The sequence below is a fragment of the Westerdykella ornata genome (genome assembly GCF_010094085.1).
Source record: "Westerdykella ornata strain CBS 379.55 unplaced genomic scaffold EI97scaffold_1, whole genome shotgun sequence".
Classification (NCBI taxonomy): domain Eukaryota; kingdom Fungi; phylum Ascomycota; class Dothideomycetes; order Pleosporales; family Sporormiaceae; genus Westerdykella; species Westerdykella ornata.
The window spans coordinates 1,590,950-1,604,468 of NW_022986851.1; the positions used below are offsets into that span (position 1 = coordinate 1,590,950).

The following is a 13,519-nucleotide window of genomic DNA, read 5'->3' on the forward strand; positions in this document are numbered from 1 at the left end:
GCACGCTACACGCATGGTTCTATCATACCCTCAAGCGGAATATACCCCATTGCCCTTCCATCCTCCACCATCATTGAGCACTGCGATTCAAAAATCGAAGTTCGTATTCATAGCTCCAGAGTCTTGCTCGCCTCTTCACTCCACGTTGTTGGGTATAATACATTCATTCCTATTCATATCTACAACATACCCGCTGGCACGGATGCTCCTTACACTGTAATCATGACACTCGCATTTTTATACCAACTCAATAAGGGATTCTCCCCATTCCTCGTCTGCGTCTCCTCGATATCCGCCCTTCCGGACATGAAATCCTCATGCGAGTACGTCCGCGCAAATCTGCCCGTGATGGCCGTATACATCGGTTCTATGACGTTGAAGTCCGTGGGGAACAGTATGTCGAAGTAGCCTTGGTGGACCTGTCGCTTCGTTAGCGAGGGGCAAGGAAGCTGTGCTGGGAAAATAAGATGGGTAGGGATTTGACATCAGATAGGGGTGAAAGATGGTATCGGTTGTCCTCAGCCGTCCAAAGACGCTCGGATGAACTATGCTTTGTTTGTGCGAATCATCATGAAGCACTTAGGAGAGATAATAGAAGAACCGACTTACCAAAGGCGTCGACACAGGAATCATCTGCCGCTTATACCTCGTCTGCACCACCGGCGCATTATACCCTGGCACCGCATCACTCAGGACATTAAAGTCGCTGGAGATGAGCTTGTGGTTCGGAAATTTCTGATACAGCATGTAGAAGAACTGCATCAGGCGCGTGGGTATGTATTCCGGTTGGGAGAGCGAGCTCCGGAAAGGCACGAGTGACCGCAGGTTATGCATTAATCGCGAGCCTTGGAGCGGGTGCGTGTAATTCTCGCATGCGGCTTGCCGGCGTTCGAGGAATTGCCGTGCCAGCGGATCGAGCTTGCGGGTATAGTTTTCGAACATTTCGCCTCTCGAGTCGATGATGACCTGCGATTGGTAGGGCTCGCCGGTTTCGAAATCGTACTTGATGGCATCGTGCGCGAAATTGTCGAAGACTTCGAGAGCGAGGAAGTAGCAGGGCGAGGAGACGTATTGGTCCCAGTCGAATATTGAGCGGTTGATGATTTCGACCTTGTCGGAATGGCCGCGGGCGTAGGATGAGGCGCCTAGGCCCTGCTGCTGCAGGGTTGCCAGTTGGGTGGAGATCTCAATGATCTTGTATTTGGTCCGCTCGTATACCTCGGGGTACTCGTCTCGAATGAAGTCCAAGATGTTGAGCATCATTGTTCCGTTTCCTGCGCCCATCTCGTAGATGTTGAGATCGTGGTAGGGGTAGAAGTTGAATCTGTAGTCCTCCACCAAATACCGCGCAATAGCTTCTCCGTAATATGGCGAGAAGAGCTCCGTCGGCGTGTGCCACAGCTGTCGGAGGTCGTCCGGTTCTTGGTACGGCTCCTGAGCATCCAATGCATCTTCGAAATCGGTGTAGCGACGGCTTAGCTGCTGGAAGAATTCGTGCTCGGAGGCCATGGCGTTGAAATTGAACGGGTCGCCGGGGGAGAAGATGACGACTTGTCTGGAGAAGTATCCATAATTTGGATTGTACAAGCTGTCTGGTATCCCGTCAACAACATATGCGAATTCGAATGCGCCTCCACTGACCTTCAATGAAGTCCCGCATGAGCATTTTGACTCTCTTCGGTCGATCTTTCCGCGCCCTCAGCTGCTCCGCTGTGACCATTGGGTATCTGTCAAACTCCTCCATGCGCTCACTCGGCATCGACATTTGCCTGGGCTGCCATTTGCTTGCCCTTGGGACATCTCCTTGTTCCCACGATGCATATCCCCGGCGTTGAACACGCGCGTGCGGCATTCCCGAGCTTGTCGGCTGAGCTCTCCGAGCTAGACATCGCGCCGCCCGATGCGAGAAGAGCTGGCGGAACAGCTGGGTGACGAGAGGAGAGTCCATGGGCGCATAGGGCCAACGAGGCCCATTCCTGGATGAACGGGGAGGTGTGCGCGGAGGCCTGTGGTGGATAGATCTAAGCGGGCCATTTGCGCCAAGACATCCGAGATGCTAACAAGTCTGAGCTTTCTCGGCCAAACCTTTCTCCATTTGAGACTCTTACACCATCTCTTGGGAGTTGTTAGGCATGCCCGAATCGACCAGATATTATACTCTAGGAGCCTTTCTTCTGGGTGTAACGTTGACGGGATTATGGTCGGCATATACCGTAAAGCGGACATTAGGTCCTGTGCCAGAGCGTGACGTAAATGAACTGTCCAAGCCGCAACAAAAAGAGCTATTACGGATTTCAAGGATAGAAGATCCACACCTGCTGAAAAAGGCCCTTGCGGAACTGGAGAGATCGTTCGATAGAGATGAAGATATCAAAGAGGGAATCGAAGGCTGTATCGGCAACACCCCCTTGATCAGGATCAAGTCGCTCTCGGAAGCCACCGGATGTGAGATACTTGCAAAGGCAGAGGTGTGCACACCATCTTTGAAATGATTCTCATGTTGAGGCAGTAGCTTAACTCTTCAGTTTCTCAATGGCGCCGGAAATAGCCCGAAGGACAGGGTCGCCCTCAGTATAATTCAGATGGTAAAACGACGTCACTTCGACGATATAGGCGGAGTTCACTGACTTCGTGAAGGCTGAAGAGAAGGGAATCCTGACACCACACTCCGGAGATACCATCTACGAAGGGACAGTGGGCAGCACAGGCATTTCCTTGGCGGCCATCTGCCGAGCTCGGGGTTACAAAGCACACATGTCCGTAGCCTCATGCCGACCTGCTTTGGCTTGCTGACATGAACAGATGCATGCCTGATGACATGGCGATAGAGAAGTCGGAACTTCTGCTTAAGCTAGGCGCTGAAGTCGAGCGAGTGCGGCCAGCTCCTATCGTAGACCAGAACCAGTTTGTGAACTTGGCAAGAACGAGAGCGGCGGAGCATACTGCGAACCCTAACAAGCCAGGGAAAGGGCTTTTTGCAGATCAATTCGAGACCGAAGCGAACTGGAGAGCGCACTACACTGGAACAGGCCCAGAGATATACGATCAAACTGGCGGACGTCTTGATGCTTTTGTCAGTGGCGCTGGCACTGGCGGTACTATCTCTGGCGTCGCTTTATTCTTGAAGAAAAGACTACCGCAACTCAGGGTGGTTCTCGCAGATCCTCCAGGCAGCGGACTCTATAACCGAGTGAAGTTCGGTGTCATGTTTGACCCTAAAGAGAAAGAGGGGACCCGCCGAAGACATCAGGTAGACACCATAGTGGAAGGCATCGGTATCAATCGGGTTACACATAATTTTGAAGTCGGCAGGGAACTCGTAGACGATGCTATCAGAGTAACCGATGACCAAGCGGTTGCCATGGCCAGGTGGCTCGTGGAGAACGATGGCATTTTCGTTGGGAGCAGCAGCGCTGTGAATTGTAAGCCGCAGGCCGATTGTGCCTGACTGGTAACTAACATCTCTAGGCGTCGCAGCAACGAAACTTGCGAAACAGCTTGGTCCGGGCCATAGGATTGTCACTTTATTATGTGACAGGTGAGTTTTCCATAATTGACGGCGGATGAAAGTCTGATCTGTTCGCAGTGGCGCGAGACATCTCAGTAAATTCTGGGCAAACAGAGAAGTAGGGGGGAGCGAGAACGACGTTTCACTCGATCAGATCCTCACTTGCAAGCGTGACTCCTCCTTGCTTCCGCGCGAACATGTCGAGCAGACGCCGAGGAAGAAGTATGTTCTTTCGCACACAGACGATCGCATTGGCTAACGCGTCGCTGTATAGAGCCCGCGTCGAATAAATGCAAAAATCACACCGTTGTTAAAGGCCCTCTTTATAACCAGGAAGCCACACTCGAACAGTGGTGCTTAAGCATATATTAAACATCCATAAACACGGTTCGGCAACATTGTGCAGAGCGCCTTCGAAGTGAAGTCCCGCGCCCCCTTCAACAAGGAGAAACTTCACAGTACTTCTACTCTCTGTCTCAGAGCCACAACAAAGAACAAAGAACAATTTTCTACAATGAACCATCTACGTTCGCTTTGTGCGTTTGTGTCCCTTTTATATAACCACCGAGCCAGAACCCTGCACCGCATGCACTATCCCGCGCCGCTACCCATCTTCTCCTTATTCCGCAAACACTTCTCCATTCCCGCCTGAGCTGGCATTTCTAACGCGTTTCTGCACGACTGTTATTCTCAAACATCACCCACAGATACACAGCACGTACAAACCACTCATCCGACAAACGAAACCCCACGCCGTCGAGAATGGGACTGCACACGCGCTCTCCCGAATTCGCCGACAAACTGTCCCAACTCCGCCTCAAAATCGCCCCCATAGTGCACCTAGAGACCGGTCTCCCACCGCCCGAATTCCCCTCTAACCTCCTCTCCCTCTTCCTCCTCACCGAATCCGACCTAGACAGCATGGCACATTACTACTCCCAAGTCACTCCCGACAGACTCACATATGCATATCCCCAGACCATGGACTGGAATCGTCCGATATTAGAACGGCCGCGGCCTGGGGAGCCGCCAGAGTGTAGGTTGAGCGATTACGAGAGACTGAGAGTGAAGATGCGCATGTTTGCGAAGTTTATTGGGATGAAGGGGGCGGAGACGCCGAGGTGGGAGATGGAGAGGCAGATGGAGTTGTGGGGCAGGCAGATGGAGGACTGGGTGAGGAGGGAGAAAGAGGAGGAAGAGGTGAGGGAGGGGAAGTGGTTTAGGGGGCCGCCCGCTATGCAGTAGGATCAAGGTGGGGTTGGAGGATGTGAGGGGTTTGGAGTGCGTGGAAAGGGAGGAGAATAGAGATCATGGGCTCGGATTCGATTAGCGTGCATAAATACAGAGAACTGGTCCTATGCTGGACTGATAATACAAGCGCATTTCCTCTATAGCCTCTTGTCCAGTGACATGTCGGTAATGAAAACACCATAATTTGTAAGTCGAATTTCTCATGCCGCAGCGGAAAACTGGTGGTACCGTAACTTTGAAAGACTCTTCAGTGATTTGACATGCATCCCATAGTTATTCTTATTGTTACCGTTCCCATAAACGCTTCTGCGCGACTATCACTGCCATAGAAACGGTGATGGCAACCTATCTACTACTTTCATGCTTGTTAAAGTTTATACGGTTTCGTGTAAGTCAAATTCTGAAGGTCTAGCATGGAGTCCCCCAAGCCATCAATCAGGTCGAAGTCTCTGTGTGCAAACGACATAGCTGCTCGGATATCCGGTGATTAGGTAGCTATTAGGTAGCTGACTGCTGGAATGTCCAACGACCTGTTTGCTCTATTGATAAATGGTTTACTATCGTGGTGTGCGCCCTGACAACCTAAGGTTTAGTTGTCCATGAGCATCGGCGGTGTGTAAGTACTGCGGTTAGATCGACAAGTTTTCCATCCGAGCCGCAGTCAATAATTTTGAATACCTGACTGACATCGACTGGGAATGCTGACTGGAACACAAGATACATCAATATATCATCCAGTCAAGTAAGAAACCCAAGTATAGTGCAGCACGTTTTTCTTCTTTTCACAAAACTGCGAAATAATTTCACACCTCAGTTCACCGACAACGCATCGTTCCGACTGCCTTCAGCTTCCTCCTGCTCCGAATACTTCGTTATCCCCACATGCCCATTGATCCAATCCAACACCGTCCTATGCCACAGCAAATTATTCTCCGGCTTCAACACCCAATGATTCTCATCCGGAAAAGTCAGGAACTGGCTCTCCACGCCTCGGGACTGAAGTGTATGGAAAGCCGCCAGGCCCTCCGAAATCGTCAATCGGTAGTCCAACTCGCTGTGGATGATAAGATGGGGTGTGCTCCAGTTCTTAGTGAAGCGTGAGGGGTCCCATTGCGCCCAGTTTTCTGGTTTGTCCCAGAGGCGGCCGCGCAGGTCGTGGAACGGGAAGTAGAGTTCTTCACTGGCGAGTTGGCCAGTCATGCTGAAGACGCCGTCGTGTGTTACGAGAGCGCGGAAGCGTCGACCGAGGTCATGGCCTTGGATCCAGTTCACTGTGGCTCCTGTTAGTGCGGCGCATCATGAATGAAAGCAAACAGGAGACTGACTCATATATCCGCCATACGAAGCCCCGAGTGCCACGGCCCGATCCGTATCCACGTAGTCTAGATTCTTCTCGATCCAGTCGAATCCCTTCACGAGATCCTCGTATGGCAGTCCTCCCCACTGTCCCTGGATGGCGTCCGTGAATTCCTGACCAAATCCTGTGCTGCCTGTGGGATTTGGTGTGATGACAACATATCCTTGTTCAGCAAAGACTGCAGGATTCCATCTGGTACTCCAACTGTCTTCCCAAGCGCCTTGGGGGCCTCCATGGATTATGTATGCAAGGGGGTATTTCTTGTCTTTTTTGAAATCACTAGGCTTGACAACCCAAGCATGAACTGACGTGTCTTCCGCTGCTCCGGGCCATTCTACTTCGGACACTTGTTTGTAGGAGAGGCCTAACTTGGAGCCAAAGTGGGTTTGAGATGAGATGACCTGAGTAGTTTCCGATGGAGAGGTGATTCCGTCTGGAAGCTTGTAGACTTTATCTTCGTCATACCATTTCCGTGGGTAGAGAGAGTACAGACTGTTCTCAGTCAAACTCGTCGAGGAGATGAATACGTCATCATTGTCCAAGATCTTGATGTCTGATACGGCACCGCCTCGAACAATCATTCGAGGGTCGTCCAGGCGGTCAATCTGGTTGGGTGTCGACCAGTCCGCAGCAAAGAGACATGAGCGCCCATGATCCTCAGCAATGAAGTAGAAGCCTGGTTTCTCCCCAGGTTTCTTAGCGCTCCAAATCACTGATGATGGACTGCGATCCCATCGGCCTTTGAGGTCCTTGGTCCCAAGCGGACTTGTGACGTGCGCGGGGAAATGCAAGTCGTCAACCATGAACAGCTGGTTTTTGTCGGATTCATAGCCATCTGTTCTCATCTTCAGGAAAGCGATGTGTAGACCGGAAGGCGAGAAGATTGGACTTGTGCTTGCACCTTCGAAGCCTGGGACGTGTATCTTGGTCGGATATACAGGCTGCAAGAACGGAGGCGTCCAGAATGTGTCTGAAAGGAAGTAATACACGTTTGTCTTCGTATGTAGCGCAGGATTCAGTTCGGGATCCTTGGCTGTGAACACTAACCCATAATAGCTGATGTCAAAGTGATCGATGCCGCCGAAAGGCTCGATGGGAGACTCCAACCCAGTCCCCTTGAGTGCGTTCCGAAAATCAGACAGAACGAATTTGCCCTCTTCGTTGGTGACGAGTTGAGCCAAAAAGATGCTGTTGCGGTTCTCGGTCACGTAGTGATCCCAATGTCGGACAAACAGGGTGTTGTAGACGCGGCCTGTGGTATGCGGCTTCTTCGCCGTCTCGGGATTGTAGAGGTCCCCGGCGGGCGTAGCCTTGCCGGAAACTGCGAACCCGTATTGATTATTGGCCAAGGGATGAATTTTGAGGTTTTCAACGGGGCCAGGGATGATACCAGCTGTGTAGCTGTGGATTTATGTCAGCACTTGCGCAATATACTCCGTCTTCACGGAGTAACCGGTGTCAGTACAAGGTCTGATGAGCTATATCCCTCAACCAAAAAAAAAGAAAAAATACGTGAAAGTCGACATACCTCTTACTCCAGTCCTCCGCCTTTCCAATCACCACATTCGTCTTGCCCTCCTCACCACCCATCAACATCACCACATCCCCATCCTTTCTCAGCCATTTAGGCTCGCGCGCCGTCTTGTCATCCGTAACTACGATTGACTCTTGCTTCTTTACATCCAGCACTCTGATCTCATTATGCTTTTCATGATCGGCGAAAGAATATGTTGACACGCTGTACAGCACTTTCGTTCCGTCATGATTCGGAAGACCGGCTGAGCGCCGGGGCGCACCCAGGAGCACCTTTGGGGTGAATTTCTTGGCTTTGATGGTCATGATGTTCTGTTCAACGGTGAGGAGTCGTGGCAGATAGCGGATTGAGGTGGAGGTGTCTAAGTAGGTGTTAGTGCGGGGGCACATGAATGACGTTATGGACTCGAAAGAGGTAATTCTACAATTGGGGGATCATTGGAAAGGAGATAACAGGACAGGTAGATTGTTTGTGATATAACACTACTCATGCAAAGATAGAATAGCTTGGGCGAAGGGAGAACATGCATACATAAGCATCTGTATACACTACATACAGTATATAGCAACCTCGAGGTATGAAAAGATCAAGACTCACAAAAGACAAGTCCACAGCCGGTTTACAGAACGCACAATAACCTTAGTATGCTTTTGAAATGTTGAAAGGAGAAGCCGCAATGTGCCTGTACTGTCCATGCAAGTAGTTTAAAGCTCCATTGACGGCGCGACGCCCCAGCCCCTCACCAGCCTCGGGCAATCCAACCATCCTTTCTCCACCCCCGTACAGGCGCGCAACAACATCATCTATCATCCGTCAGGATTCCTTTTTCAATACACTTCAGCGACCTCGAGTCCAAAAATCACCATCTGCAGGGCGCTTTCTGTCCGGGCAGCCAGCGACCGCCGACCGTGATCCACATGGACCGACGCCGGCTTATTCTCTTCATAGTATTTTACAAATTTTAAAACCCCAAAGATTTTCGAAAAGTCCTGTGGCGCAGTGGTAGCGCGCCGTTCTTATAAGATTCGTCAGACTCTTATGGCCATACATCCATCGTGGTTATGCGGATGCCGTGGGTTCGACCCCCACCAGGACTATTTTTTCTTTTTTTAATTCTTTTAGGCAACTTTTTTGTCCGTGACTCTAGATGGACTGCCCGACCAGTTGCAAACACACAGAAGTTTGATTGGTGTAGGCAATAGACAGAATTGATATCAACCTACTCAGCAAAACGGCGGGGCACCAGAATGATACCAGAAGAGGATGGCATCATAATTTTACCAGGCAACAGTGGGTATATATTGGCGGTGTTATCGCACAGCATTCCAAGGTGTACATCCCAAAACTCCCGCTGAGAGCCGCATAGGAAAGCCGCTCTCGAAAATAGTGCTACAAAACCGGATCAAAGCGAATGCAACATGACAACACATTACTCCCCTACTCCTCTACCCCATCCTCCGGCATGCCGCTCAACACCTCCATCACCATTGTGATCAATTCATCCACGTCCGGCCTCTCACTCGGCTCAACCTTCAAACATCTCCTCACCACCTCCTTGACCGGCTCACTGATCGTCGCCTCCACCGGCTGCTTCCCACGCCGGGGTCCCTCGTCTGGGAACCTCCAATCGCCGCCGAGGACGCACATACTCAGACTTCCGCCCGTCTCGTCGCTGCGGGCTTCGAAGGGACTCTTGCCCACGAGGCAGGCGTACAATGTGCAGCCTAGTGACCAGATGTCGACTTTGGTGTCGATCACGGAGCCGGTTTTGACGTCGAAGAGTTCGGGGGCGCGGTAGGGCATGGTGGAGTGCTCGGCGGCGGTGTCTTGAATTTGGAGGGCGAGGGAGCGGGACGTTACTGGTGTGGGTGAGGGAGCGATGGATCCGAGGTCCATGAGGATAGGGGTTTTGCCGTCGTCTGCTATCATGATGTTTCCTTTTCGTCATTAGTACGAACAGCGACGCGGTGTCGCGGACTTGTATACATACCAGGTTTGATATCTCTATGCGCATATGCTCTCTCCCCGCCGGGCGATATGCCCTCCTGCGCCAGGGTTACTTCCGCCTCCATAAGCGGTTCCGCTTCCATCTCCTCGTCGTCGTCGCCCTCCCTATGTCTCCTTGACGCGCGCATCTCCATCGCCCCCGCGGCCTCTGCATCTGCTCTTGCAGCTTCCTTCCTGACTTTCTTCGCGTTCCCCCGACTCGCTGCTCCGCCGGGCGGACCCCTGACTTTATACTGATGCATAGTTTTCAGCGCCCGACACACCCCAAGAAACAAGACCATGAGCCTCTTCTCCGGGAACTTTGTGTGGTTCACCAGATTCGCATTGATCATGTCCTGGAGATTTCCTCGCCGGTAGTACGGCAACAGGATATACACCGTCTTAGCGCTCGGATCCGACCGATCTGACGCCACGGAGTAATCAATCGAGTGGATGATGTTCGGGTGCGGAGCGAAGAGGCTGTAGGCCTCGACTTCTTTGAGGGCGAGGGAGACGGATTCCTGACCGAATGGACATCGGATCTTTTTGAGGGCGAAGAGCTCTTGTGTAGAGATGTCTTGTACGAGGTAGACGTATGAGAAACCGCCCTTGAAGTTGCAATTGTTAGGGGCAGGCGACTGAGAGGAGCTAACAGAGAGCTGCTTACCTCGCCCAGTAGCCGGAGGATTTTGAAGCTCCGGCTGTTGACTTTGAGCTGCGGCTGCCCCGGGAAGCACACCATGCAGTTGGTTAATGAATAGAATGCATCGAGGAAGTATGACCCCAACGACCCCATCTTGCTAGTTGTCGGGCGACAATTGCGAGAGGGCTCTTGTTTTGGGAAGTCGAAACAGAGCTTCGTTCAGAGGACGGTCGCTGAGAAGCTGAAGGACAGGCCGGATGGCGGACTGAAAGTGTCGCAGGACTTATAGTATCCAGAATCGCATGACAAACGACGCGCTGAAAGTGTTTGTTTGTGCTAGAAGTGAGACCGTTTCGTGCACAGCTACACGTTGCTCCAATGCCAAGAGTATTCACGCGGCTATGCTGATCTCGGAAGACTCTACACAGTATCCTAGGTACGGTAACGGGGAAGAGTCAAGCATCAGGCGCGTTCGACCTTGCTCTAGCAGCAGAAGAATTTACACAGAAAGGAGCGAGCTTTGGAAAATTCATAATCCGAAGAGTTCACTACGCTTTCCGTCAATTGGGCGCACGTGACGCCAAGGACTGCACGGGCCACGCGACCCACAAAACAGATCTTCCCCTCACTTTTTATCCCAGATCGCCCACGACCTCACACGACATCATCCCCTCCCACTTTCGCTCGACTCGGCCGGTCAGATGTGATCTTATCTTTTCCCTGCATCCACAATGGTCTCTCTTATCTCTACCGAGAGAGCAAGCAGCGAGTTAGCGCCTGTCGCCGGTGGCAGCCTCAAGCGGAAGTTCGCGGAGACAGACACGACCGGGAACCTATCCTTGACCGAGACCAAACGCCGCCGAGTTACCTTCGATCCGGAAGTCGATGTCCACATATTTCCGGATGTCAACGAAAAGAGTCTGGAGCTTGTGGGAGAAGAAGTCCGACGCGCACTGGAGAAGCACGCCGTCGGCGACAACTCAACGTACGATCAGATTCGGGGTCTCTTTGCCGCCAAACCCTCCTCGCCTGACGCGCCTTCGAGTTCGTTACTCCAGAAATACCTAACTGCACTCAATCACAATGTCACTCTGCTTGATCACAAGTGCTCTGGCCTGGTGCATGGCATAGTAGACAGCAGTTGGATAGCGCGCAATGAGCATTACGTTAGGTCCTTTCGGGCCTTGCTGAGATCTCTCTTGTCTGTGCAACCCGGGTACACAGGCGGCGTCCTACACATGCTCGTTAACATGTTTGTGGAGCTCCCTTCGCCGACCTTGCATCCACAGGATGATCCGGCTATCTCACGGCCACAGCTGCAAGTCCGTCTCCATGATTGTCTCAAGCATCTCCTTCGACACATCCAGATGGCCAGCACTCTTCTGGGGCCTATCCTCGCGAGCGCTTTTCCATTCCCGACCGACCCTGCGAAGACACATGCACAGTATATCAAGAACCTGCTAAGAGTGTCCGAATACTGCCCAGAATTGAAAGGGCAAATCTTCTCCGTGATCACTGACAAGCTAGTCAAGATTGACGTCCAAATCCAGGATGATATGGAGGAACTGGATGATGATATCGAGGATCGTCTCGTCGATGGGACGCTGGGTGACGTCGACGATGACGAGGAAGACGATGTCAGCGATGACGAATCCGTTTCGAGCGAAAAGAGCGTAGACCCCGAGGAAGAACGGATCAAGCAGCTTAAGGAGTCTGTTATGAAACTGGACACCATCATGGACCTGCTTTTCAAGCACTACGACTCGGTTTTTGCTCGTGGGGACTTGGCACAAATAGACGACACTTTTGAGAATCTCCTGGCGCAATTCGCAAGCATAATACTGCCGTCATATCGCTCTCGACACACACAGTTTCTCCTCTTCCATTTCAGCCAGACGTCGCCCGAACTGGTAGAACGCTTTGCAGGCTGCTGTTCCCACTTGGCGTTCGACCCGAAGCTGCCGCAGATTCTCCGTGTCACATCGGCAGCTTACCTTGCTTCGTTTATTGCGCGAGGGGCGCAAGTCTCAAGAGAAGTCGTACGCGACGTGTTCGACCTCCTGTGCCACCATCTGGAGAGCCTACGTTCAGCCCAGGAGCCAAACTGCCGAGGGCCAGATCTACGACGCTATGGCACCTACTATGCCATCGCGCAAGCCCTGTTGTACACCTTCTGCTTCCGTTGGCGGGACCTGATCGTTACAGAAGGGGATCGGCCGCCGACCGATGATGACATCCGCTACAACGAAGTCGACTTCAACTGGCACAATTCCATCCAGGACATCCTCCGCCGCAATGTCTTCTCCAAGCTCAACCCGCTCAAGATCTGCGCTCCCACCATCGTGGCGCAATTCGCACGCATGGCCCATCACCTGCGCTTCCTGTACGTGTTTCCGCTCATCGAGACCAACAAGCGGATTCGCCTTGCACGGAATCTCGGAGGTGGTGGATACATGGATGGTGTTGGGGCGAGGGAAACGGCGCTTACGATGAAGAAGGGGGAGCAGACTTTATTGCTTGATGCGTATTTCCCGTTCGATCCGTACGTGCTGCCGAGGAGTAAGAGGTGGGTGGAGCAGGATTACGTCGAGTGGAGGGCTGTGCCCGGGATGCAGCAGGAGGAAGAGGAGGAGGAGGAAGACGATGAGGAAGAGGAGGATGAAAGTGACGAGGAAGAAGACGAGGAAGAACAGAGTGCGTCGGAGAGGGGGAGGGTGAGCTTGAAGGACGACGAATTTGATACGCATGAGGAGGAGGAGGATGTGGTGGATGATAGCGAGGCGAGCGCTTAGGTGGTTTGCTGGTCTTTGGGCTTTTGTCACTGTCTGTCGGCTCCTGCATTGCGTGGCGTATGGGTGCAAGGGAGGCCAAAATGGGTATACTGGGATGTTGGAGTTCAATGGATTGCGTGGCTCCGGTGTTTCAAGATGAGTGCGATGTTGATGGGATGAAATGACGATCTACGACCGAGATAGAGAAGGAAAAATTCCATACTTTGATATTCATCTCTTTTTTCGTTGTAGAGGGGAGTGATGCCGGGACCTTTGAAAGGTCAGTCATGTCAAGCCCTGCCTGTAGAAGGTTCACTATCGTGGAGAGCGAAGACGTTGAGTACACTGGTAGACAAAGTAAATTGCATTATCATAAAACGTTACCAGGGCGGTGTAACCGGGGATATCTCAAACATGTCGTCGAAAACGCCTAGCTACATTAGAACGACCCGTTCCCTCCTCTTCACCC

At 52.1% G+C, this 13,519-nt stretch overlaps 6 protein-coding genes and 1 non-coding gene across 7 annotated transcripts; 4 read left to right on the forward strand and 3 right to left on the reverse strand.

Moving 5' to 3' along the window:
* Window positions 1-21: 21 nt before the first annotated feature.
* Window positions 22-2,011, reverse strand: EI97DRAFT_429234 (DUF185-domain-containing protein). The gene is made up of 3 exons (XM_033797397.1): window positions 1,642-2,011; window positions 610-1,592; window positions 22-419 (listed from the first exon to the last, which is right to left on the reverse strand). Exons 1-3 carry the CDS (start codon window positions 1,664-1,666, stop codon window positions 210-212), a joined length of 1,218 nt encoding a protein of 405 aa, XP_033658709.1. The 5' UTR covers window positions 1,667-2,011; the 3' UTR covers window positions 22-209.
* Window positions 2,012-2,132: 121 nt separating this feature from the next.
* On the forward strand, window positions 2,133-3,798 carry EI97DRAFT_454387 (PALP-domain-containing protein; the record flags this gene model as incomplete). Its single annotated transcript, XM_033800535.1, has 7 exons — window positions 2,133-2,468; window positions 2,526-2,585; window positions 2,638-2,756; window positions 2,803-3,422; window positions 3,469-3,538; window positions 3,587-3,730; window positions 3,783-3,798. 7 exons carry the CDS (start codon window positions 2,133-2,135, stop codon window positions 3,796-3,798), a joined length of 1,365 nt encoding a protein of 454 aa, XP_033658710.1.
* Window positions 3,799-4,270: 472 nt separating this feature from the next.
* EI97DRAFT_454388 (uncharacterized protein) lies at window positions 4,271-4,838 on the forward strand (the record flags this gene model as incomplete). Its single annotated transcript, XM_033800536.1, has 2 exons — window positions 4,271-4,708; window positions 4,761-4,838. The coding sequence occupies 2 exons, from the start codon at window positions 4,271-4,273 to the stop codon at window positions 4,836-4,838; spliced, it is 516 nt and encodes a 171-aa protein (XP_033658711.1).
* A 731-nt stretch (window positions 4,839-5,569) lies between these two features.
* On the reverse strand, window positions 5,570-7,955 carry EI97DRAFT_447225 (dipeptidyl-peptidase-like protein V precursor; the record flags this gene model as incomplete). Its single annotated transcript, XM_033800080.1, has 3 exons — window positions 5,570-6,030; window positions 6,085-7,517; window positions 7,645-7,955. The coding sequence occupies 3 exons, from the start codon at window positions 7,953-7,955 to the stop codon at window positions 5,570-5,572; spliced, it is 2,205 nt and encodes a 734-aa protein (XP_033658712.1).
* A 680-nt stretch (window positions 7,956-8,635) lies between these two features.
* Window positions 8,636-8,747, forward strand: EI97DRAFT_t6. Its single transcript has one exon. It is a non-coding gene; the product is annotated as a tRNA-Ile (tRNA).
* A 170-nt stretch (window positions 8,748-8,917) lies between these two features.
* EI97DRAFT_429238 (Pkinase-domain-containing protein) lies at window positions 8,918-10,789 on the reverse strand. Its single transcript, XM_033797398.1, has 3 exons — window positions 10,304-10,789; window positions 9,641-10,244; window positions 8,918-9,587 (listed from the first exon to the last, which is right to left on the reverse strand). The coding sequence occupies exons 1-3, from the start codon at window positions 10,376-10,378 to the stop codon at window positions 9,088-9,090; spliced, it is 1,179 nt and encodes a 392-aa protein (XP_033658713.1). The 5' UTR covers window positions 10,379-10,789; the 3' UTR covers window positions 8,918-9,087.
* A 139-nt stretch (window positions 10,790-10,928) lies between these two features.
* Window positions 10,929-13,388, forward strand: EI97DRAFT_463553 (RNA polymerase I-specific transcription initiation factor RRN3). The gene has a single exon (XM_033801364.1). The coding sequence runs from the start codon at window positions 11,011-11,013 to the stop codon at window positions 13,069-13,071; it is 2,061 nt and encodes a 686-aa protein (XP_033658714.1). The 5' UTR covers window positions 10,929-11,010; the 3' UTR covers window positions 13,072-13,388.
* Window positions 13,389-13,519: the final 131 nt, after the last annotated feature.

What these genes read in the sequence shown, in the direction of transcription:
- EI97DRAFT_429238 (XM_033797398.1), bottom strand. Translation starts at nt 10,378, where the DNA reads ATGGTGTGCTTCCCGGGGCAGCCGCAGCTCAAAGTCAACAGCCGGAGC. An exon ending in TCCTCCGGCTACTGGGCGAG is followed by an intron (nt 10,245 to 10,303) that starts GTAAGCAGCTCT and finishes TGCAACTTCAAG; the next exon opens with GGCGGTTTCTCATACGTCTA. An exon ending in GCATAGAGATATCAAACCTG is followed by an intron (nt 9,588 to 9,640) that starts GTATGTATACAA and finishes AATGACGAAAAG; the next exon opens with GAAACATCATGATAGCAGAC.
- EI97DRAFT_429234 (XM_033797397.1), bottom strand. Translation starts at nt 1,666, where the DNA reads ATGCTCATGCGGGACTTCATTGAAG. An exon ending in CATGCGGGACTTCATTGAAG is followed by an intron (nt 1,593 to 1,641) that starts GTCAGTGGAGGC and finishes ACGGGATACCAG; the next exon opens with ACAGCTTGTACAATCCAAAT. An exon ending in TTCCTGTGTCGACGCCTTTG is followed by an intron (nt 420 to 609) that starts GTAAGTCGGTTC and finishes ACGAAGCGACAG; the next exon opens with GTCCACCAAGGCTACTTCGA.
- EI97DRAFT_463553 (XM_033801364.1), top strand. Translation starts at nt 11,011, where the DNA reads ATGGTCTCTCTTATCTCTACCGAGAGAGCAAGCAGCGAGTTAGCGCCT.